The sequence below is a fragment of the Gopherus evgoodei genome, chromosome 7 (assembly GCF_007399415.2).
Source record: "Gopherus evgoodei ecotype Sinaloan lineage chromosome 7, rGopEvg1_v1.p, whole genome shotgun sequence".
Lineage (NCBI taxonomy): Eukaryota > Metazoa > Chordata > Testudines > Testudinidae > Gopherus > Gopherus evgoodei.
This window is the reverse complement of record NC_044328.1, coordinates 19,416,766-19,442,560: the sequence shown is the minus strand read 5'-3', so window position 1 is coordinate 19,442,560 and position 25,795 is coordinate 19,416,766. Positions and strand designations below refer to the sequence as shown.

At 42.6% G+C, this 25,795-nt stretch overlaps 1 protein-coding gene across 7 annotated transcripts in view; it reads right to left on the bottom strand.

The window, feature by feature from the left end:
- The window catches only part of TACC2 (transforming acidic coiled-coil containing protein 2), a 226,270-nt gene that overhangs the window by 150,774 nt on the left and 49,701 nt on the right, over positions 1 to 25,795 (bottom strand). For all 7 annotated transcript variants that reach the window (XM_030569225.1, XM_030569228.1, XM_030569226.1 and 4 more), the window contains exons 5-7: positions 21,465 to 21,602; positions 1,982 to 7,909; positions 577 to 687 (exon numbers count right to left, since the gene is read on the bottom strand). In XM_030569225.1, the coding sequence (XP_030425085.1) occupies positions 577 to 687; positions 1,982 to 7,909; positions 21,465 to 21,602 (6,177 nt within the window). The remainder of the gene's footprint in view (positions 1 to 576; positions 688 to 1,981; positions 7,910 to 21,464; positions 21,603 to 25,795) is intronic.

Below are 25,795 nucleotides of genomic sequence, written 5' to 3'. Positions count from 1 at the left end.
AAGAATGATACCCACCCTAATTTAAACACGTACACACACTCTTTCTTGGCTTCTGAGCTATTCTAGACCAGGCAGACAGCTGGTACAGTACACTGGAAAACAACTACACTATGAATCCTCCATCCTTTTTAAAAACAGACACACACACAAAGGAAACCAAGTTCAAGAAATAGGATAAAATTTGATCCCAAATTTCATAATCTATCAGTTTACAAACAGATTTCTAAGGAGACCAAAAGAAAATAAATTTTTTTGTTAAACTTTATCACACTTTGGTGGCTTTTTAAGTGTATATTTTGTTCAGAGAAGTATGTTGTATTGAGCCTTTGTCCCAGAATTACATAGAAAGGAAGTAATTTTTCACCATAATGGATAATATTAAAGGATGGAGGACAGAGAGCTTAATTTTCCCCTCATATCACTGTTTTATCATTGTAACTTTAAAGAATGTGGCATGGATAAACATTATTTTTCCTTCCTATTCAGTTACATATTTTTCATATCTATAATACCAAGAAAGAATGCATCTAAATAGAGCATTATTGCCCTATGCAATACTTAAGCTTTTCACAGTACCTTTCTATTCTGATGTCATCTCTTGCCTCATCTGAAGTGGCCTTGGCTGTTACAGCTATAGCATCCTTTTCAGATACAGGAAGGAGAGAATGACAAGGCTCAGGGAAGTTGCTGAGATTATGGAAAAAGCAGTGATATGATTAGTTAGTGGAGAAGAGGTCCTAGGTTGATATTCTTTTGAATTAACATCTATGCTCATGCTAGAAATTCAAAATAGTGCTGCAAAAATGCACAGAAGAAAACACATTTCATTTACTGTTTTTAAAATAAAAACCACGTTTGAGGCATTCTTCAGCTCCCAACAAAATGTTTTGCCCATACACAAACCCTGCTTAAGAAAGCTACACATATGAACTCCTAGTCAGTACACAGATAATATACAAATGCAACCTCAGTTCATTGAATGTCTTTGGGAACACTTAATATTATCAAACAATCAATTGCATTGTTAATGTAATTAGCAGGTGTACTCCCCTCTCTCTCTCTGTATTCATCTTTTGTCTGTCTTCTATTTAGATTCCATGGCTACACTGGCACTTTACAGCGCTGCAACTTTCGCGCTCAGGGGTGTGAAAAAACACCCCCCTGAGCGCTGCAAGATACAGCACTGTAAAGCCTCAGTGTAATCAGTGCTGCAGCGCTGGGAGCACGGCTCCCAGCGCTGCAAGCTACACCCGTAGAGGATGTGCAGTATGTGCAGCCTCCCAGCGCTGGCGCTCCGACCACACTCACACTTCAAAGCGCTGCCGCGGCAGCGCTTCGAAATTTCAAGTGTAGCCATACCCTATAAATTCTTTGGGGTAGGAACCATCTCTTTGTCCTGGGTTTGTACAATAGCCTAGCACAGTGAGGCACTGCTCCATGACTGGGGATCCTAGGTGCTATGATAATACAAATAATATTCAATATATATCAGGGAATGGGACTGTTTTGAATAACAGTGGGTCAAGATAACGGAGGTTAGAGTAATCAAGGTTGTAAGGTAGCTGAGTTTTTAACTTTCAGATTGCAGTCTGAAAACACTGCAGGCCCAGTTTTTAAACTAAATCACACCCATTAAAGGCTTCTAAGTGTACTTTGCTTTGCTAACTTTAGGCAATGCAGTGTGAAAATTGGGGTCATTACAGAATCACTACAGAGGAGTTTAAGAATTAGGAAAGGTCAATGGAGCTGTTGAAGATCAAGGTCTTTACAAATCCCAAAAGGTCACTTCTATTATATTTAGACCTTACAAGCTATTTAAAATTTCTTCCACTTAGACCAATTTTTGATTAAGAGTCAATGGTAGCCATGACCATCTGAAAATCTGCACCACAAACAACAGATTTATGTGTCTAAAATTTATCCCTCTGCAACCCTAGGACAATGACAACTCTGTCTCACAAAATTAATTTAAAATAAGTACCTTTCTGTAGGGAATCCTTCAGTAACCATGCCCAGAAGTTCATTGATGTCATGTTTCTTAGGCTCAGTAAATGAAAGGGTTGGTACCTTTCCTTTGGCATCCAGCGGTGAGCTGTCGTGTTCTGAATGCATCTTGCTCCATTGATTTTCAGAAGCAACATTAAAATCTGTACTTATAAAATCCGATTCGGGCTCCATCCCTGTAACAGTTTCTGAGTAATGCTTTTTTGTTTCTGTCCCTTGAGCTTGAATGCTTGCTTCACTAATTAATACTGTGCCTGTAATACCTGTTTCAGGGATGACTCCAAGTTGCTCATTGCCACATACAGAAGCTTCTGCCTCTGCTGTGCTGAACATGGTGTCACTTTCTTCCTTCATATCCCCCTTAGTCACACTGCTGAGTTCATGTTTAAAGTCAGCCTGGGAAGGATCATCATTTTTAAAGTTATCTATTAACCCATGTATTGTTGCTTCCTTTCCCTGCTGTGCGTCTTGAAGATTTCCTAATATTTCCAGGCATTTTCTACTTCCCAAAGCATCCAGCATCATATATGTGTCATCCTTAGACTTAATTTCATGCACAAGATTATTGTGAGTGGATTTCTCTTGGATTTCATCAGACAACATACAAAGATCACCTCTTTTTATTTCAGTTTTGAAGATGTCTCCTTGGACAATTGTTGATGCTGACATGTTGCAGGTACCATTGACAGTGCTTGGGTCACAGTCTTTACTTTTCTTCTGCTGATTTGGCATAAAGTCCTGACACTGATTTTCATAAGATATTAGATCTTCTGATTTTGCATCACTTTGTACAATTAAATTACATTCCTCTGCCTCTGGGATGGCTGCACTTTCTAAATCATTCTTTGGAACAGTGCCTGCATCTTCTGAAGAGGTCCCAGGAATTGTGGGCTGGTCCTTATTGTGATAAGATGCAGTTAAGTTTGCAGCTTCGGTCCCATCCGATGAAGCAGATTCCAGCTTTTCTATCTCTTGGTCCACAGGCTCTCCAAGATTCACACTGCTAGTACGTGTACCTTCCTCTCTTTCCATCTGACTGCTTTTTGTGCTGCCACTTTTGTTGTCCAGCTTTCTTAAATTTGTAAGAGGCAGTTCAACAGATTTAGAACCATCCAATTCGGAAATTTTCTTTTCTGAAAAGGTACCTGGCTGTTTATGTACCTCGTTTTCTGGAAGCTTTAGTTCTCTGAGCATGTCTTCTTGCTGTGCTGCCTTTTCTTTGGGAACTTTGCTAAAAATCTCAGAATCCAAAGGCAACTCTTCTCTCTCTATTTCTGAGTCATTTTCTTGTCCTGCATTATTGATGCTTCCATTAACTCCTTCACCTACTGTGTTAGGCTCTGAAAAGTTCTCAGCACTTTGCAGAACTGGTATACCTTTAACCACAGGACTTTGCCCACTGCTTGCATAAATTTCAGATGAAAGCTGGGGTAATTCAGTATTCACAGCGTTACGCACAGGTTTCTCAAATATTTTACTGAGATGCTCCCTGAAATCAGGAAAGCTGGCACCAGCACCAAAGGTCCTGGAACTCGGAACATCATTCTCCCTTTCACAGTTTTCTGCAGTCTCTTTGGAAATATTTATTTTTGTCTTGGTAATGCTATTATTCTCTTTCAAAACATTTTCAGTTTTCTCTGCACTTCCAGAGTTTTCTAAGATCTTCCTGTACTTGTCATCTACACAGATATTTGTTGCAATTTCCTCATTACATCCTTCTTGTTTACCAGCAGATGAAAGACTCAGCAGCCTCTCTCCTAGGCTAGGAAGACTGAACAGAGGCTCAGTTGAACTGTCACTTTGCTGTGCTTTGAAGTTTACATCACTTTTTGTTCCTTTAGTTTTAATTGCAGATATCTCCTTCTTTAACTTCTCAAAATTAAATTGTGATAAGTTTCCTGCAAACTGCCCTGCATCAGCAGAATCTGATATTGGCGAAATACTCTCTCCTTCACACTGGAAACTTTGGCCAGGAATACTTGTTTCTTTCATGGAAGTATTTTCTAAATGTGCTGCTTCAGTGCTGTTTTGATCAGCTGTGCTTATTATCCCTGGTGAAATGTCTTTTAAATGCACAGATACGGTAAGATCAGCTGTACTCTGCAAATCAGAAGCAACTTCTAAGACATTTTGGCACGTTTTAACTACCAGCTTATTATTTAGTAACACACCCACAGTACCATCATTCTTACAGTTTTCAGGTTGCTGGCTAGCTTCACTATGATGATCCAATGCAAAGGTCGATGCAGAAAGAATTGGGAATTCTTCTGTTTCAGAGCTAGCAGGCAGATGCTCATTCTCAGCTTTTTTGGGGCAGTTTAATGTATATGAAGCATTGCTGGGAGCCACTTCCGTGTGTTCCTGTAATGCAGAAGGATATTCCTTTGCATCTGAATTCACATCTACTTTCTGATTGTTTGTCTCTATGATAGAAGAGTCCCTTTCAAAATGTAGTTTTATATTTTCAACTTTTGGGATGATTTTACTGTCTGAAGTCAGATCCTTTTTTGTTTCTAGAACTGAGCCTTTCACCACCATTTGCATTTTTTCTTTGTTTTCTGAACTAAGTATTTGAGTATCATTCTTGTTTTTTTCATACATATTTTCCTCAGAGTCATCATCAGAACATGTTATTTCAATATCAGTTAGTGAAGCCTGTGGTATATCAGTGACACTTATTGAATTCTGCGCCCCTGGAATACAGTCAGGAGCACCAGCACTGCTTACATTAGTATTGTCTGCTGTCTTACATATGCTGTCTGGCTGTTCATTTGTGTCAGATTCTTTTGAAAATGCATCATCTTGACATGCTTCTTCATGTTGACTGACTGAGATCAAAGAATTATTATCCTGCTTGGGCTTGCTAGAGATCTGCCTACTGAAGCGATTTCCTTCTGCCTCTGGGTCAGTTTTATTTTGTTGAGTGCAGTCTTGCACAGTAGCAACCTTCAGATCAGAAATATTCTGCAAATGCTCAGTGTTGCACATGTTCCCTTTCATGCAAGCAGTACTTTCATTTGAGTCCTCCCCTGGCACTGCATCGGGATTATATTTGAATAGCTCTGGCTCTAGCACAGAAGGTGCTGTTTGAGGGCTGCTTGTAATGTCTAGAGACATATCTGATTTGCTTCTGCATAGGTCCTGACAGTCACTGTGATAACTTAACTCCACTAAATGCTCATTTTTCTGAGCCATTTCTTTATGTTCCTGTTCATCAGTACTTGTGACAGTATTCAGATTGCTGTGGTGTTTGTGTTTTTCAAATCCTATATTTGAAATGTGCTGTTGACTCTTTCTGGCAGCAAAGTTCAGGCTCTCTCTCTGCTCTGTTTGTGGAAGAGTTATTGAAACATCTGTCATTTCTTTCTTTTTTTCAATATAGCTTTTAAGGGTCTCTGGAGAGCCATCTTTGTCACTCTTGGGTGGCTGTTTATTCTCAGTTATGCTGCTATCATGTGATTCTTCTAAACGCCACTGCTTTTGCTGGGGACTGAACTCAGTATTTGCTGATGCTTGAGAGATTTCAGAATGTGCCACTTGCATACTTTTGTCACTTTTTGCAGCCATTTGTTCCTGCTGAACTTGCTTTGGTGTGTCAGGTGTGCATTCCTTTTTCAGTGCCAAATCTTTATCCTCTACATAGCTTTCCACTTCAGCTCTGCATTCCTCCTGCTTAATTTCATTATTTTCTTCAATGTCTACAGCACTGCTTTGTTTAAGAACAGTTACAGGTACGCACGCAGGATCACCATTAGGCACCTCCGCTACTTGTCTGTTCCATTCTTTGCTTTCACAAATAGGTGAGGCCTCCTGAATTTTTGCTTTATGTAGTGCAACACAGTCAGTAGTTCCTATCAACTCACTTAAGCCTTGATGTTCAAGTTCTGATTCGGGAGTTAGTACATTTTCTTCAGACCCCTCATTGCTTTGAAACATTTCTTGATGCTTAGTTTTGCACTCTGACTCCAATACAGCTTCTTTAGCAAAAGTGTGTTCCCAGCATTCATCTTGCTTAGTCTGCATAATATTACTGTCCTGAGAGTGCAGAAGCGGTGAACCATGTGCATTAACTGAACAAACCTTTTCAGTCATTTTATAGCCTAGCAAGACTAAAGTTTTGTCTTGTGTGTCAGTGTTAAAATGATCAAAACTCAGAGGGCATTGTTCCCTGGATAACTGTGGAGTTTCCACAAGTGGAAAGCTGCACTTTGAGGACAAGTCGTGTGTGGCAATTGCTTTCTCTTTGCTCATTTGTTGTTCAGGTTCACACTGGAAACAGAGTGAATTATCTTCAGCTGCTTTCAAGTTACTCTCTGAATTCAAATGCTTTTCCACAGCTTTTTCATTTATGTCACTTTTTAAAGTCTTGTCTGAAAAGCTGATTTCTTTGAAATCACCCCTGCAATTGGCATCTTTCTTGTCCTGCTTGTTGCTATTATCAAAGCTCGATAGTATCCCTTCGACCTCATTTAACCCTCCAGGTGATCCACTGGTTGCTATAACTTGCACTTCCTCTGTTCTGTCCTTGCCCATAGAGTCTTCAGTTTTTTCTGCAGATACTTCAATGTCAGTTTCTTTTAGATTCAGCTCTGTGGGTTTACTCCCACAGGTTAAATCTAATACATATTTTTCCAGTGCCAATCTTTCATGTACCATGGAATCTTCCTTGTTGGAATTCATAGCATTTTCTACATCAGAAAGAAGGATATTTTCTACTAACACGGTATCAGCTTTTATTGTTTCATTAATGCTGTCTTGATCTTTTGTGTTTTCAGATGTGAGATCTGTTTTTTGCTCTCCCTCTGCCTTAAGCAACAGAGGCACATTGAAAGGTTCAGTGCTAACAAACAAATTCACCTTTTGAGGCTCTCTTTCAAAATTGGGCTCCACTGTTTTAGAAGTTGTTTTTTGTGCTTTACTTTTAACTGGATCGTGGTGTTCATTTGCAGACACAGACTCCCCTGAAAGTTCATCTGTCTTTGGTACCAGGAACAGGTCTGAAGGGTTAAAAGCCAAACCTGGATTTAAAGCTGCTGGTTGCTTTCTATTGTTTTCAGAGAGGTGTAGGTTTGGGTCACTCCCTTTAGTTGTGGTTATATCTCCTCTACATAAACTGTTGCCATCACTGAACTCAGGGTTATCAACCAAACACTGAACATTCACAACTGCTCCATATTTTTCACTGTCTGAGCCTCCTGTTGTGGGATAATTTAGGATTAAGGTTTCCTTTTTCATTAACAGAGACTCTGTGCCATCTGTTTTCTGTCCACCTCGCTGTATTATAGTCTGCTCCTTATGACCCACTTCCAAAAATCCTGGCCCCTGCTTGGCCTCCTGAGTGGTAAAGTAATCTCCTGCTTCTTTACCCTGGGGTAATGAGACAGCATGCGAATCCCTCTTGCGATCCAGCTGTTCACTCTGCCATAATGGTTCTAATTCACATGAATTTGTTTGTGTAACTCCTTGTGTCAAAGTAGCTTCTGCAGACGGGCTAGTTTCTAAGTTTGTGTTTTCTGGATCATATTCACTCTTTTTGATAGAAGAGGCAGCAATATTGTCACTTTCTGGGCCACTGTCCACAAATATAGCATCTGCTGTTCCTATTTCTTTGTCACCCACAGTATTTGGGGAAGGCACAAAGTCAATATGCTTTGGGGTTGGTAAATCATGACTGCTGTCCGTGAGATCTGCTGTGACATATTCTTTAGCACATTCTGCTAAAGGCATGGAGATATGTAGGCTTCTCTCCTTTGCTTCTGCAGCCTGTATCAATAAGTCAGAACCAGTTTGTTCTCCATGTTCTTGCAGGATATTACTCTGTGCCGTCACCTCTGCAGACACTGCACATGAATTTGGATGAGATAAACCTTCAGCAGTGTGGCTACCGATGCCTTCATTACTGCTGCTGCCAACAATGGAAATGTTTATTTGTTTCACATCAGCAAAGAAAGTGGAGCAAAACATAAAAACAATTCATGCCATTGAGGTTTCAAAGCCATGCAGTACATGCATTGAAAACTTGACAATCTGCTTTCAAGAGGCAAGATATCAGTGGCACTCTCTATAGTGATCCAAAAACTCATGACACTGAAATATACTTCCTCAGCCTTGTCTGCTATCCATCATACTTGCCTTATGTTTTTTTTTTACCTCGCCACAGATTTGGTATTAATAATTTAATTCCTACACTACTATGTTTTTCCCTCCAAAATGCTGACAGAAAAACATGAAAAAAAAATTATAAAAGAGAGAACTGGACAAAAAAAATAACAAAAATCCTCAATTTTGCAGTTTCTTCTAGCATAGACCTATCAGTGGAGCTAGAAATGTTTGTTTAGGGTTAAAGGACCTGATGTCCCTGATCATCATCTTCATCATTATTTTGTTGTGCTTTTCTTGATCTTATTCAATTAAGCAATAAGGGCCTCATCTGTTAAAAAACTAACTTCTGGGTGTAGAGCTTACTTCTGTGAGCACAACAGTCCCATTGATTTCACTGCAATTAGTGATATTAATAAGTGCTGCACCTGGTAATAAGGGTTTGCAAAATCTGGCCTCAAGAAATGACTGTGTTACTGCATAAAACTGCATTTAAGCACAGTTGAGGCTAGTCATGAGGCCAAAGGTTTTTGCCCACAAACCGGCATTGTCATGCAATAATACACACTTTGGTCTGGTCTATGCTTGGGGGGGTGGGGAGGGATCAATCTAAGTTACGCAACTTCAGCTATGTTACTCACATAGCTGAAGTTGACAAACTGAGGGCTTGTCTACATCAGAAAGTTGCAGCGCTGGTGAGGGAGTTACAGCGCTGCAACTTAGGAGGTGTACACATCTGCAGGGCACCACCAGCGCTGCAACTCCCTGTTTGCAGCGCTGGCCGTACTCCCGTTTTGTCTCGGGTGTAGAGGATCCAGCGCTGGTGATCCAGCGCTGGTAATCAAGTATAGACACTTACCAGCGCTTTTCTTGACCTCCGTGGAATAAGCAGGTATCCCAGCATACCTGAGGAAGCCTCTGGTAATCAAACTGGTCTCCTTCCCCAGCTTGTTCTCGCGTTCCCCGAACCCCGTGCAAGCAGGTCTCCTTTCCCGGTTTGCTCTCTCGTTCCCCGAACCCCCGAGCAAGCAGGTCTTCTTCCCTGCGGTTTGCAGGGTGGTTCGGGGAACGCGAGAGCAAACCGCGGCGAAGCTGGTCTCCTTTCCCGGTTTGCTCTCTCATTCCCCGAACCACCCTGCAAACCGCAGGGAAGGAGACCTGCTTGCTCGGGGGTTCGGGGAACGAGAGAGCAAACCGGGAAAGGAGACCAGCTTCGCCGCGGTTTGCTCTCGCGTTCCCCGAACAAGCAGGTCTCCTTCCCTGCGGTTTACAGGGTGGTTCGGGGAACGCGAGAGCAAACCGCGGCGAAGCTGGTCTCCTTTCCCGGTTTGCTCTCGCGTTCCCCGAACCCCCCTTGAAGCCGCCCAACAGCGCTGCAGTGTGGCCACATCTAACACCACTTGCAGCGCTGGTTGCTGTAAGTGTGGCCACTCTGCAGTGCTGGCCCTATACAGCTGTACTAATACAGCTGTAACAACCAGCGCTGCAAAATTTTAGATGTAGACATGGCCTTAGATCTATTCACTGCGGTGTCTTCACTGCGGTAAGTCAACTGCTGATGCTCCCTCATCGACTCCACATGTGCCTCTCGCTCCAGTGGAGTGTCGGAGTCGACAGGAGAGTGCTCAGCGGTCGATTTATCACGTCTATACTAGACACAATAAATCAACCCTGCTGGATCAATTGCTGTCCGTTGATCCAGCGGGTAATGTAGACAAGCCCTTTGTCTGGCCTTTTTGATATGTTGTTTTGTTTTTTCAATACAAATAAGAGATAACTGCTTGCAATAGCTATTTCTCCCCCTCAGAGAAAGGCTGAAGAAGAAGAAATGAAGAGAATAAGATTGAGAGTGTGTGTGTAGAAGAAAATAGGATATTTTATATGATTTATCTCCATATTCATTTCACTTAAAATTAGGGCTGATGATTAATCGCAGTTAACTCGCGCGCAATTAACTCAAAAAATCAATCATGATTAAAAAAATTAATCGCATTGTTAATCAATAGACTACCAATTGAAATTTATTAAATATTTTTGGACGTTTTTCTACATTTTGAAATATATTGATTTCAGTTACAACACAGAATACAAAGTGCACACTGTTCACGCTATATTATTTAGATTACAAATATTTGCATTGTACGAATGATAAACAAAAGAAACAGTATTTTTCAATTCACCTCACATGAGTACTACTTCTTGTTCAGCCAATTGCTAAGACAAACAAGTTAGTTTACATTTATGGGGGATAATGCTGCCCCCTTCTTATTTACAATGTCACCAGAAAGTGAGAACAGGCGTTCACATGGGATTTTTGTAGCCGCCGTTGCAAGCTATTTACTTGCCGGCTATGCTAAACATTCATACGCCCCTTCATGCTTCGCCCACCATTCCAGAGGACATGCTTCCATGCTGATGACGCTCATTAAAAAAAAAAAGTGTTAATTAAATTTGTGACTGAATTCCTTGGTGGAGAATTGTATGTCTCCAGCTCCATTTTACCCATATTCTGTCATATATTTCATGTTATAGTAGTCTTGGGTGATGATTCAGCACACGTTGTTCATTTTAAGAACACTTTTGCTGCAGATTTGACAAAACACAAACAAGGTACCAATGTGAGATTTCTAAAGATAGCTACAGCACTCGACTCGAGGTTTAAGAATTTGAAGTGCCTTCCAAAACTGATCAAGACAGGATGTGGAGCATGCTTTCAGAAGTCTTCAAAGAGCAACACTCCAATAAGGAAGCTACAGAACCCGAACCACCAAAAAAGAAAATCAACCTTTTGCCGGTGGCATCTAACTCAGATGATGAAATGAACATGCATCGGTCCACACTGGTTTGGATTGTTATTGAGCAGAACCCATCATCTGCATGGATGCATGTCCTTTGGAATGGTGATTGAAGGGACATATGAATCTTTAGCGCATCTGGTATGTAAATATCTTGCGATGCCAGCTACAACAATACCATGAGAAAGCCTGTTCTCACTTTCAGGTGACATTTTGAACAAGAACCAGGCAGCATTATCTCCTACAAATGTAAACAAACTTGTTTGTCTGAATGATCAGCTGAACAAGAAATATGACTGAGTGGACTTGTAGGATCTAAAGTTTTACTTTGTTTTATTTTTGAATGCAGGGGTTTTTTTGTACATAATTCTACATTTGCAAGTTCAACTTTCATGATAAAGAGATTGCACTACAGTACATGTTTTAGGTTAATTGAAAATACTATTTCTTTTTTTTTACAGTGCAAATATTTGTAATAAAAATAAATATAAAGTGAGCACTGTACACTTTATATTCTGTGTTATAATTGAAATAAATATATTTGAAAATGTAGAAAACACCCAAAAATATTTAAATAAATGGTATCCTATTATTAACATTACAATTCATCGTGGTTAATTTTTTTAATCGCGCAATTAATCGCAATAATTTTTTTAAATCACTTAACAGCCCTACTTAAAATCACTAAAAATACACCATAAATTTCAGGGTGCTGGGAAAGACTGGAAACCAGTATGCAGCTGGGAAGATTTGGTGTGACGTGGGAAAATACCAACTGTTTATATCTGCCAGAAACATGCTCATAATGAATTCAGAGGTAGTAAAACTCAGGGCTTGTCTACATCACAAAGTTGCAGCGCTGTTGAGGGGGTTACAGCGCTGCAACTTAGGAGGTGTACACATCTGCAGGGCATCACCAGCGCTGCAACTCCCTGTTTGCAGCGCTGGCCGTACTCCCATTTTGTCTCGGGTGTAGAGGATCCAGCGCTGGTGATCCAGCGCTGGTAATCAAGTGTAGACACTTACCAGCGCTTTTCTTGACCTCCGTGGAATAAGCAGGTATCCCAGCATACCTGAGGAAGCCTCTGGTAATCAAGCTGGTCTCCTTCCCCGGTTTGCTCTCGCGTTCCCCGAACCCCGAGCAAGCAGGTCTCCTTCCCTGCGGTTTGCAGGGTGGTTCGGGGAACGCGAGAGCAAACCGCGGCAAAGCTGGTCTCCTTCCCCGGTTTGCTCTCGTGTTCCCTGAACCTCCGTGCAAGCAGGTCTCCTTCCCTGCGGTTTGCAGGGGGGTTCGGGGAACGCGAGAGCAAACCGCGGCAAAGCTGGTCTCCTTCCCCGGTTTGCTCTCGCGTTCCCCGAACCTCCGTGCAAGCAGGTCTCCTTCCCTGCGGTTTGCAGAGGGGTTCGGGGAACGCGAGAGCAAACCGCGGCGAAGCTGGTCTCCTTCCCCGGTTTGCTCTCACGTTCCCCGAACCCCCCTTGAAGCCGCCCAACAGCGCTGCAGTATGGCCACATCTAACACCACTTGCAGCACTGGTTGCTGTAAGTGTGGCCACTCTGCAGCGCTGGCCCTATACAGCTGTACTAATACAGCTGTAACAACCAGCGCTGCAAAATTTTAGATGTAGACATACCCTCAGTATATAATACAGTAATTCCTCACTTAAAGTTGTCCCGGTTAACGTTGTTTCGTTGTTACATTGCTGATCAATTAGGGAACATGTTCATTTAAAGTTGTACAATGCTCCCTTCTAAGGTCATTTGGCAGCTGCCTGCTTTGTCCACTGCTTGCAGGAAAAGCAGCTCATTGCAGCTAGCTGGTGTGGGCTTGGAACCAGGGTGGACTGGCAGCCCCGCTATCAGCTCCCTGCTTCCCTAAGTTCCCTGTGGTGCAGCCACCCAGCAGGCTATCAAATGCAGGCAGTTCAGCTGTCCCTCCCCCCACTGCCATGTGCTGCTCCTGCCCTCTGCCTTGCAGCTGCTCCCAGAGACTCCTGCTTGCTGTGCAGGTGGAAAAAGGGGGAGGTTAATGTCCGGGTGTCCCCCTTCCCCCACTCCTGCACCCCACTTACCCCTTCTCCATATAGAGCAGGGAGGGGACACAGAGGGAGAGAGACAGAGTTTGGGGCAGCAGCTGCTGTCTCAACTTCCTGATCCACTTAAAAAGACAATGCACTTAAGAGTGGGTCAGTTTACTCAAAGGGGCAGTGTGCATCTCTCTCCCACACACAAGTTGTGTGTCTGTCTCTGTCTGCTATGCTGTCTCCCCTCCTTCCCGTTCATGCTGCCTTGTGTGAGAAGCTACATTAACAACATGTTAATCCTTGAGGGCTCAGCCGAGTGCTAGTTCATCATTTAGCAGTAAGGCAATCCCTGGGAAATTATCCCTCCCTCTTCCACCCTCTAACTTCACCACCTCAACCAACCTTCACAATCATCATAGCTGTGAACAGTATTAAATTGTTTGTTTAAAACATATACTGTGTGTATATCTATATAATATATATAGCTTTTTGTCTGGTGAAAAACATTTCCCTGGAACCTAACCCTCCCCTATTTACATTAATTCTTATGGGGAAATTTGATTTGCTTAGCAGTGTTTTGCTTAAAGCTGCATTTTTCAGGAACATAACTACGACATTAAGCGAGGAGTTACTGTATTTAGAAACGGTATACTGTGCTTTACAAGCTCAAAGCACTGGACAAACTTGAAGGCCTGGCTTCCTCTGAAGTGCTGAGCATCTTCTGCAAGAATGAGCATGGATTAGAGTTAAGGATGCCACTGTCCAGGTTTTCCCAGGATCATCCTTTTTTTGAGGCAGCTGTCTGGGAAATCTGTAAGAGTGCTCAGTACACATTGCAAACGTTCCAGTTTTATAAGTTCAGGAGCATCCAGGTTGACCTCATGTTTTGTACTTCAGAAGTGGCAACTCTGACTGGACACTAAGGAATTAATCCTTGCAATACCTGTGATGCAGGTGAGAATTATTTTCTCCACTGTGCACATGGAAGACCCCAGGCAGAGAGGGGAAGTGACTTATTCAGAGTCATGCATTGAGTCAGTGCCAAAACGGGTTAGAACTCACTACTGCCTAGCTTGTAGTAGCTCTACATTTAGTCCACTACTATACCACACTGAGCCTCACGTGACTAGTGAAGTAGAATGAAAACCTCAGATTGTTGTAATGCACTACAAGGTGCAAACTGCTATTGCAGCTGTAGTAAAAATCTCTCTCTTTGTACTGTGAAACTGTCCTGTAGGACAAATTACTTCCCTATAAGCAAGTTCCAGGATACTACCCTATTGCTAAACACTACAAAATAGTTTCCCCAAAACTCCCAAGATTTGTTTTTTACAAGACTGGTTTCTTTTCAATGCTCAATAACTTTAAATGGCCAGCCACCTGGCTTTGCATGTCTTAAAGATGAACTACAACTCAAAAGTAAAATCGCAGTCAAGACCAGAAATGTGTGCTTAATTCTATTAACCAAGCTGCAGGGAACCAATCAATCAGTATTAATTTACAAAGTGAATTGATAACATTAAGAGGTTTTAAAAATTTATTTTCTCCACTGTGAAATACTCCTGGCACTTTCAGCTCTCTAAAAAGACCTCGGAATGTATCATTCAGTGACATTCATGGCAATATGAATGGCAATGAGATATCTGGTATCAGTGATGTCACAAAAGGATACCCTCAGCAAACCAGAATATGACAATGGGATTTCACTAAGAAAGGAAATAATTTCAAATAATAAAAGTTTATTTCTGTGCTAAATGCATCCCACTGCCTGGCTGGGGGAGGTGGGGCAACCACCACATATCTGGGATTAAGTCAATTTTCATTTTAGATTTTTGTTCCCTTAGCAATTCACCTCTTCCTTAAAGAAATTATTTAGTGGAAGTTGTTATGCGCCTAAGGCCTGGTCTGCATCTAAAACTTGGGTTAGCTTAGCTACGTAGCTCAGGGGTGGCAAAAATTCACTCCCATAAGACTGAGAACTGGGAGGTATGGAAAATGATGGCACTTACAGTCATTTAATAGTGTTGCCAACACATTAACCCCAGATTATGAACCGAATTATCCAACAGCTCAATAGTTAAAAAGATTAATCGTGGGGAATCAGAAATGAAGAACTCAGGCTCAGATAAAGAAAAAGTGTCAAGGGCATAAATTCTAATAGAGTTCCACTGCTGACTGGAGTTCTCGGAGACCTGACAAATGCATGTGACATCACAACAGACTGATATTTGCAGAGTCCACATTGTGTAAAGTCAAACATCTGTAAACAAGTGTGGAGTGGTTTCATTTTCTTGAATATGGATTTGAGAGTTCTTGATCTGTCTAATGCCATGTGGGCAGCTATTTTCAAGAGCTAAATTAGCAAACTCATTCACCAGAGCAGATTTTTTTTTCTTGAAAATCTGCAAGCCAGGCTATTTAACACTGTGAATGAATTATAGCACACAAATATCCCTTTATGGCCCTAGCGTTTGGTCTAAGGGTAAAATCTTGCCTATCTTATTCATGCCAATAAGACAACTAGGGTGATCAGACGTCCCAATATTAGAGGCTTTGTCTTATATAGGCAACCTATTCTCCCCCATCCCCATCCCGATTTTTCACATTTGCTACATGGTCACTCTAAAGACAAGTATGATTTGTATATAAGTTTTAAACCTTAAGTGTATCCTACACAGAATCAAACTGACAATGATAGCATATGTTGTACTGACAACATAGATAACTAGTTCTTACTCTATGTCTTCTTCTACGATATGCCAATTTGTCTTAATTTTTTATTCTGGGCTGCAATAGAGGAGTTAAAAACATATTTCCTGGCTATAATCCAACCTCTGTGAAAAAATATTATTCATCAGTAATTACAAGGAGGGAATAATAGATAGATAGATAGATAGATAGATAGATAGATAGATATAGATATATAGATATATAGATATGTAGTATACTTCCATTATTTCAGTAATGTGGCATGATTAAAAGATGCTATACCCCTGAAAGTCCTTTACAAATGTAAAATAAATGTACATCCTCTACTGGGGTTTCTTGGTCTTTCTTTGTACATAATCTGTTTTTGCTTGGTATTCTTAAAAGACAATTCATACCAAATGATAATATTTAAAATGAGAAACACAGGTACATGCAAATGAGAAAGTGTAAAAGAACATAAAGAAGGTCTTCATTGCTTCAGTATAGCTTAAGGCATGATAAAATTAGTTGTTGCATTCAGGGAAAGATACATCAGGCTGTAATCCTGCAAAGATCTATGAACATGTTTAACTTTAAGCGTGTGAGAATCCCATTGCATTAAAATGTGCTCAGTGAGGATTACTCAAATGCTTCAAGTTAAGCATATGCTTGAGTCTTTGCAGGACTGGGCCTAAAGTTTCAAACATATAAACATTATCTTAAAATTATAGTGTCAAATAATAATAAAGTTATTTTGCATAAGACAGAAGTGCAGAGAAATATAGCTTGCTTGCAGTCGAACATTTAAAGAGCCCTGTCACTACAAAAGTTAAAGGTATGCAGCCTGCTACATCTTTTAGAATATACTGTGACAGAAGTGGACTGCTTTGTAATTTATTAAACACCGTATGTTGACCTGGTTGTTGGGATATTTACTGTATAACTGTATTGGGTTAAATATTTAAATATAATCAACAGGGATGATGGGAAAACAAGAAAGGTGAACCAAAGACTCAAGAGAAGACATCCCTTGGTAAACACTTCAGGAAAGTTAAGAGACAATCCCCAAACTATTAGCTGTGTAGTTCTACTTCCTGACTCCAGCCAAGTTACAAAACTTGTTTTACCACCTACAGTATTCTAATGGTGATTAAGGAAGGCTTCAGGATAACTTCGTTTACTTTATAAATTATTTTTTGTTAGTTAACAACATATTCATGACGCTGTAATCTAGCCTGGTTGAATTCTCTGTCACAGCATCTCGTCCCCAGTCTCTGTGTGGGAGACAGCATAAGAGCCACAGAAAATGTGGCACTGAATAAGGTCGTGCAGGATGCATGGCAACTTGAAACCTCCTGCTGGTGCTTAACTCTTTATAGCACAGGACTGATCTCCAAACTGAGTATCCCACAGGCAGGGCCGTCCTTAGCAATAGGCAGAATAGGCAGCTGCCTAAGGCACCACTAGGTCTGGGGGCACTGCTCTGCCATAGCCTGAACAGACTGGAAGCAGTGGAGCGTGTAAGAGCAGGGCTGCTGGGTCCTAGAGAGAGCTGAATGCAGCACAGACTGAGGGAGGGGATTGGCTGCTGGTGTCTCTGGGAAGGGGTGAGGGAAGGAAATCACCTGTGAGTGTGACTCTTTCCCCTGGTGTGAGGTGAGGCAGGCTCGGCGGCTCTGGCAGTATCCTTTGTTGTCCCCCATAACATCCATTCTTCTCCCCTCTGCCCCACAGAGCACCCCCACTGTTTCTCCCTTCCCCCATGGAGCACCTCTCTCTTCCCCCTCCCCTCCAGCAGGGTTGGGTTGCTGAGGCGCTGGGGGGGGGGAGAGGAGACTGGCTGGCTGCCTGCTGACGAATGAAAGTGAAAGTAACTCACTTCCTCGGCAGCGAGCCAGGATTGGAATGGTTGCACAGGGCTGGGCTGGGGATAGCCAGATAGCATGTGCGAAAAATCAGGACAGGGGGTTGGGGTAGGTTGAGCAGATGTCCCACTTTTATAGGACCAGTCCCAATTTTTGGGTCTTTTTCTTATATAGGCTCCTATTCCCCCCCCCCACCCCCGTCCTGATTTTTCACACTTGCTGTCTGGTCACCTTAGATAGGGGTAATTGGTGCCTATATAAGACAAAGCCCCAAATATCAGGATTGGCCCTATAAAATCAGGACATCTGGATCTGGTCACCCTAGCTGGGGAGCACGTCTCCCCCCCGGGCTGGCAGTGATCCATCTCATCCAGGGGGAGCTGCACAGGGCAGGATGAGCTGCTGTGGCTCCATGGGTGCCCTGTCCCTGAGATCAGATGCTGTGCGAACTTCACCATGGTCCGTTGGGCTAGCGGTGGTGCCTATTGACGTGTGATTGGACCTGAGGGTTTGCTGCTGCTGTTGCCACTCTGCACCCCAAGAGGTGGATTTTGGGGTCCTGCAGTTTTCCACCTATCTCCTCCTCTACTGCAGCTGTTGGACCAGCAGGCTGGGGGGTGAGCCAAGCATGAAAGCAGTACTGTGTTGCCATTTAAAGTGTCATTTAACAACTTTGTTTGCCAAAAATGCATGCTAACAATCCTGAATTCAATTTCAATATTTTTTTTTAAAAAATCAATATCTTAGCCAAAAACAGAAAATTAAGTTGTTGACAATTATTTGTGACAAGTTTGGTATGGGGAAGGGAGTGGGCCAGTTTTCATCAGAGAAACAAAAAATGTTGACTGACTTTCCTACAGCCCTGTTACTGCTAAATAGAGCCCTCCAACAACTGTAATATGCTCATCTCCTTACTAATGTATAGAGCAGGGATCGGCAACCTACGGCACACGTGCCACAGGTGGCACGCGAGCTGATTTTTGATGGCATGCAGCGGTGGGCTGAGTAGCTCAGCCTGCCACTGCTCTGGGGTTCTGGCTGCTGCCCCATTGGCACCCAGGGTCCCAGCCACCAGCCCCACTCAGCACCCGCTGCTGGCTTGGGGACCCCCAAGGAACCCCAGGCTGGCAGCGGCTGAGCAGGCCGGTGGCTGAGACCCCGGCTGAGCCACTCAACCCGCTGTCGCCTGGGGCTCCATTCACTCAGCTGGTAGCAGGCTGAGCGGGACTAAATTCAATGAAATAGGAAAACAAGAGCAACTAATGACAAAGTGCAAGAGCCTAGAGCAATGGTCCCCAACCTTTTTTGTCTGGCGGGCGCCGGATGAAGGACCGTGGTGGCGGACAAGCATCCGCCGAAATGTTGCTGAATTTTGGCGGCATTTCGGCAGATGCTCGTCCTCAGACCAGTACGTGGGTGCACTGAGAGGCTCCTACGGGCGCCGGGGACCTGCGGGCACTGCGTTGGGGACACCTGACCTAGAAAGCCTCCTGAAGCACGGTGATAGTTTTGATTTAAATGGACTTGAACTATACAAAGAATTGAGTTGTTGCCACATGCAAAATGGATGATGGACATTGTACAGTTTATTCATACCAGCAAACTTGTTGACATATATCCTAATGTCTACATTGCCACTCGTCTTCTACTGACAATTCCTGTAACAGTAGCATCAGGAGAATGGAGTTTTTCAAAACTAAAGCTCATTAAAAATTATCTCCGCTCTACAATGAGTCAGGAACACTTGACTGGTCTTGCTATTCTTGCAATTGAACAAGACATCACTTTGTCTTTGTCATACGATGACATTATTACTGATTTTGCAGCCAAAAAAGCCAGAAAGATTGCTTTTAATTAAAAACTAATCCTTGTTTCAATACCTCTTCATATAAATTTCCAATAAAATGTTGACAAATTAAAAAAAATGATATTATTTGCATCATTCTGTCAAATCAGAATTTTTTCTATAGTGATACTTCTTTAGTGCTAGTCCAACAGCATTACAGTGTGCTTAATTAAGTTAAACTGGTTTTAATAACATGTTTGTGGCAAGTTTTCCAATACTGTAAGCTTATGTTTGTGTTGCTAAGAGCAAGACAGCCATGGGGACACCAGTTTAATAATCTCGCCTAGGGCACCATAAATCCTAAGGACGGCCCTGCCCACAGGATCTGTCTGGATCACTGAGGACTAGCATGAGGCTAAGATCATCCATGCAGACCCTTCTGCCTAAGCACTTGCTCTAGGGCTCTGGTGCCCTCCTGACAGCAGGCTTCAAAGGAGCATATACTAAGGCCTCCCTTGGCCCTGACTGCTACTGAGATTTTCTTAAAGAGATGCTCTTGATTTGTATTACCTTTCCTGGTCGAACTTCATGGGGCCTACAGGGGTATGATGTGTGTCCTGACCCCCACCCACATCACTACCAATAGCCCACCCTGCCCACTTTCCCCATACAGATCTCAACCCTGGGAAGATGGTACAATGGAGGTGTGAGCAGAGTCCCTATTGTGCATGTACTGGGAGAAATGAACTATCTATGTGTTAGTTACATCAAGGCTAAGGCAAAGTTTGGGACTGGCTAACAATTCGCCAACAGTCAGGGCCGGCTCCAGACACCAGCCTTCCAAGCACGTGCTTGGGGCGGCACCTTGGGATGGGGTGGCATTTGGGGTTTGTTTTTGTTTTTTTTTGTTTCGGCCGGGCAGCGCTGGGGGAAGGCGGGGCTTAGGAGGCTTGGCGCCATGCTGGGGGACGGGGACTTGGGCGGCACGGCGCCCGGCGGGAGCGGGCTTCAGCAGCATTGCACTCAGGGGGGCGGGGACTTGGGTGGTGCGATGCGACGCTCGGGGGGACGGGGACTTGGGCAGCGCAGTGCGGTGCTTGGGAGGGACGGGGACTTGGGCAGCGTGACACTCAGGGGGGCGGGGGACTTGGGCGGCACGACGCTCGGGGGGCAGGGACTAGGGCGACCCAATGCTCGGGGGGCAGGGTGGCGCTCTTTGTTTTTGCTTGGGGCAGCAAAAATGTTAGAGCCGGCCCTGCCAACAGTCTACTGCATCTGCAGAGATGAATGGTGGGGAAAGAATAATTGCTGTTAAAGAGGATATTTAGTACTATAAAAGGGAAACAGAATTTAAAATTGGAACCTTTCCTTGCATACTGAAAATAAATGCCTCTCCAGTAAAAATGGGTTTTTCCATATGTTACACACTTGATATTCCAACAGGAGAATGCAGGCCATGCACAATGAGTATTAAAACACTTTACAGATTGTTATACAGCTTTTCTGTTTAGGTCTATCCACATGCATGGAAAAGATGTGGTTAAAGTAGTATGAAAGAATGAGAATTTAAAATAAACAAACTGGAGTCTGAAATATTTGTGAACATCAAGTCTCTTCCTTTTATTGTCATTGTTTTAATTTTGCCAGGGTGTAATAGTTTAAACAAAACATAACTGGCTATGTGCCAGCAATTTAAAAAGTGGGGGCTACTGAAAGTTCTATTGCCCAAATTACCCTCTACCATCCAGGATGTCTTCTGAAACAAGAACTATTCTCTCCTAAATTTTCATCCCACTAGTTTAAAAAAAATAAAAATGTTCCATACCAAAATGTCAAGTTGTCTCAACCAGCTACTACAAAGCATACGTTTGCGGTTGCTTGGCATTGCAGACGATGAAAAGATACCAAAAAAGTGGTATGTTTACCATTAAATAAACTGCCTTTGGATGATGGAAGGAGAATATGAAATTTTAGTACTTCTTGGCACTGAGGGTTCTAAATCATAATTAAAACTGGTCAAGTGTATCAAATTGAGTTTTAAACCAAAGCAACTGGTTGATAATCCTTTGCTTCTTCAATGAACTCCTTGTTTAGAAAGCCCACACACAAAACCTGCTGATATTAATGTAAGATCTCACACTCACACCACGTCAGCTGAAGAAGGAGTTCTGTTATTTTTCATTCACACTTAGCATTTCTATACCTGCTTATAGCTGGGATCTGAGAACTTGCATCTTCACTAATATCCAGACCAGCAAAAAGAAGATTATGGGGCCCAACTCCTTGCTGAGGTTCCCTTTTCTTGAAATCAGATACTAGTGACCAGCTCTCTCTGCCAGAACTGGAGCAGGAAAAAGAGAAACATTCACCACCTGAGTTTTTACAAATATATTTGTTGTTATTTATCTCAAGGTAACAAGAGTCTATCAAGGTTTTATAGAACATTTTCAAAATATCATCACATTCTTCCTGATAACCTTTGAAATTAGTACGTTGACCGGATCAAATTCTGCTCTTGTTATCACCAGAGCAACTCCACTGAAGTCGATGCAAAAAACTGAGAGCAGAACTTAGCCCATAAGCTTTACAGCATGTGAACTGGATTTCTGTATATTTATGAGAAACCTCACCATAGTTATAGTAGCTAGATCATTAATTAACCCATCAAAAGCCACAGGAAGGTCATAGTTAAGCAGAAAATATGATAGCCTTGTTTCCTACACATTGTCTCCTCTTGTGGGTAGGGTTTGGCAGGCAACAGAAGGACAAAACTCCGCTTCTAAGATGTCCTGAGATCTGTGGGTCTCTAGAAAAACCCATAAGGGACAGATCCTGTGAGAAACTTTCCAGGTCTCCTCTGTCCCCACATAGTGGCAAAGACCTATCTGCAGGCTGGCTGCAGTGGCTTTTCAAATCTGAATGGCTGGAATAAAAAATACACCTGTACCCCATTATAATGCCACCCGATACAACACGAATTCAGATACAACGCGGTAAAGCAGCTCTCCAGGGGGACAGGACTCTGTGCTCCAGCGGATCAAATCAAGTTCAATATAATGCGGTTTCACCTATAATGCAGTAAGTTTTTTTGGCTCCTGAGGACAGCGTTATATTGAGGTAGAGGTGTACTCCGAGGAAGTTTGCAGCAGAAGAATGAAAACTCGCATAAATCGCAAGGACAGCATTCCTCTCCAGGTCTGCTGGGAGATGATACTGCTGAGAACATTTCTGCACACACCTTCCTGCCTAGCTACAGCTTCCAACCTCAAGGAGTTCTCTAACTATGTGGAATTAATGTAGAGGGCCCTCCAGGGGCTTTGAAAAGTGGAGGGAAATGTTGCTATGCAGATAAACTCAGTTTCCTCCCTCAAACAGATATACGGCCATTTGAGCAGGTTTACCGTCTCATTTCATTCTCTCCATGACAAAAACTGGGAGGATAGCAGGATGATTTGGCCCATAGTGAATGTAGTTTAGTAACTTTGACAAGAGTTGGTTGAAATTTTTCAGATTTAAACAAACCAAGCTCCCCAAAAATTTGAAATTATATTTGCAAACTCCCTCCCCCTTCATTTTTTTCTATAAAACCAAAGTCTGGCCAAATATATCAAGTTTCAAAATTCTGATTAAGTTTCAAATTTTTAAAAAATGGGAGAGAGGGGAAAATGTCATGAAAATTGTTTTGTTAAAATCCATTTGTTTTCTCTGAACTCTTGGATGGAGTCCTGATGATTTACTGTGCTTGAACTTTTTGCATTGCTCCCAGCTATCTTCTTTAAGAATGCAACAATAACGTTAGCCTACAGTTCACTGCTGAACTATGCAGAGATTAAAACTTTCTGAAGTATCAGCTGTTGCTCTTTAGATTAGAACATTTTCCACCTTAAGGACTCATTTGAGGATGTCAAACTCCTTTACAAATATCAACGTTTTAAGCCTTTCAACACTCATGTTAATAAAGTATTACCATCCCCATTTTACAGATGCAGAAAATGATGCACAGAGAGGTTCAGTGCCTTGCCCAGGCTGACCCATCTGAGGGCTTGTCTACATCGTGGAGTATAGTGCACTATGGGTGTGTGATTTCTAACGCTAACATGTAGACCCTAATAGTGCGCATTAAGGGCTCCCTTGTATGCATTAACATAGAACTGTTTCAGCACTGTGTTAAAGTGCACTAGGGAACCTTTAGTACGCTCAGTCTGCATGGACCAATTAATGCACAACACGTCAGCGAACTTTAGAAATCCAGGGCCGGTGCAAGGATGTTTCACGCCCTAGGCGAAACTTCCACCTTGAGGTGCTCCCCCCACAGCAGCTCCCCCACTCCGCCCTGAGGCACCCCAGCTCACCCATGCTCCATCTCCACCCCGAGCACGCTGTTGCTGCTTCACTCCTCCTGCCTCCCAGGCTTGCGGTGCCTAACCTGATTGGTGCCGCAAGCCTGGGAGGCAGGAGAAGTGAAGCAGCTCACCCCTGCTCAGCCTCCTCCCCAAGCACACCATGGCTGATTCACTTCTCCTGCCTATCAGGCTTGCGGCGCCAACCAGCTTAGGCACCGCAAGCCTGGGAGGCGGGAGAAGTGAAGCGGCCATGATGTGCTCGGGGAGGAGGCATGGCAGGGGTGAGCTGGGACGAGGAGTTCCCTTACGTGCTGCCCTCTGTCCCTTACTTGCTGCAGGCGGCCCTCCCCGCACTTCCCTGCCCCAGCTCCCTCCGCCTAAATGCCGGCGGCGACCAAGGTGGCCGAAGATCCAGCTGCCGCGGTCGCTGCCGAAGAAAATGGCGCCATCCAAATCCTAGCACCCTAAATGGTTGCAGCGGCCCTGTAGAAATCACACCCACATAGTGTGCAGTGCTGTACCGTGTAGAAAAGCCTTGAGCAGGGACTAGAACACATTTCTCAGTCCCATGTTTTAATTACAAATACCATCTTTCCACTGACCTTCCAATTTTGTTACATAATTGGTAATGAGTTGAACTTGAAAGGGCCCACACATAGATATTGTAGTGGGGCGTTGTATGTGGTTTTCTTAACAGTGTATAAATGCTGAAACTGTATAAAGATAAAAGGTGCTTTTTGATAACTGACAAGAGAAAATAAATGTCACAATAATGCTTTGGAGCTGGGAATGAAGCAGCAGAGAGAGCAAAGAGGAACTACTACATGCTAAAGATCTTGGAAGTTAATTATTTTATAGATGTGGGTACAAACATTTCTTCTCAATTCTAATGAGCACCACTAATAAAAAGGATGTGTGGCATGGAGATGCAGTTTCAAATACATATCCCTCATTTCACCAGTTTATAATACCTGCAGGCTTTAAAAATATGCTAGGTACCATGCTAGCAAAAACATAGTGCCAGCAATTATTAAATCCCCATCCAACCCAATTTCTTTCCCTCTCTGACCCTAAAGTACACCGAGTTTTAGAAACAGGAAATTAAAGAGACGAGGCAGGAAGTGCCTACATAATGCATCAAATGATAACTTATAACATGTTTAAAATAATTTACAACAAATTTTTCACTAGTTATCCCAAGCAAGTGTACTGTATAATGATTACTCAAGCATAAACTGGCTGAGAGATTGTATATAGCAGAGAAAGAAAGAATCTGCATAGCTGCATGTGGTATGTGTTAACCATGATAATAAAAAGAGAGGAGAAAGTCTCCTCCTTCTCAAGTTTACATCATAACTTGAGTTAATTTTGCCAAACTAGTGTAAATGACACATCTGGGGCCTCATCGATTTTGAAGATGCAGACAGTATAGACAGTGTGTGTGATATCAGGAACTAATCCAAGAAAGAACATGTTTTTATGTACAGACCCGGTCAATCATATTAAAGTGATTCCACATGGGAGAGACTCATTCATGCATCGTTAGAAAATGCAACACTTCATCAACTTAACTTTGTTACAAAGAACAAAAGTGGGAATTTGTCCCACAGGAACTATGTCTATTTATTTATACAACTAATTTTGATGGAAACTTTATTAAAACCAGTTTTGACTGCTGACGTTTTTTCATGTTGCTTGCCAATTTTGCTATTTAAATGATACTCCAGGGCAGATAATAGAGTGTTATGGAGTTTTGTCACAGACTCTCTCGGACTTAACTCATCAAAAGTAAGAGGTATGATTCTTTTTCTGTAAAATATTGTGTGCACTGAATCATGATAATCAATGGAATTTTAAAGCCTTCAACATAACAACAGGCACAAGACAGCAACCAAACAGATTTTGTAACTGGCCTCCCTTGGGTGAACCTTTTTGCTATAAAGCTGGTTCCCTTGGCTACCGTCTTTAAAAGCTGTCAGTGATAGCCTTAGGCTATCTATACCATGCACCTTTTAGCGACACAGCTGTGCCGCTACAGACGTGCCATTGAAAGGCACTGCAGTGTAGCCGCTGCTTGTTGGCAGGAGACTGCTCTCCCGCCCACAAAAATCTTTCACCTCCAACAAGCAGCAGTAGCTTTGTTGACAGGAGCACTGTTCACACCCATGCTTTTCATCGGCAAAACTTGTGT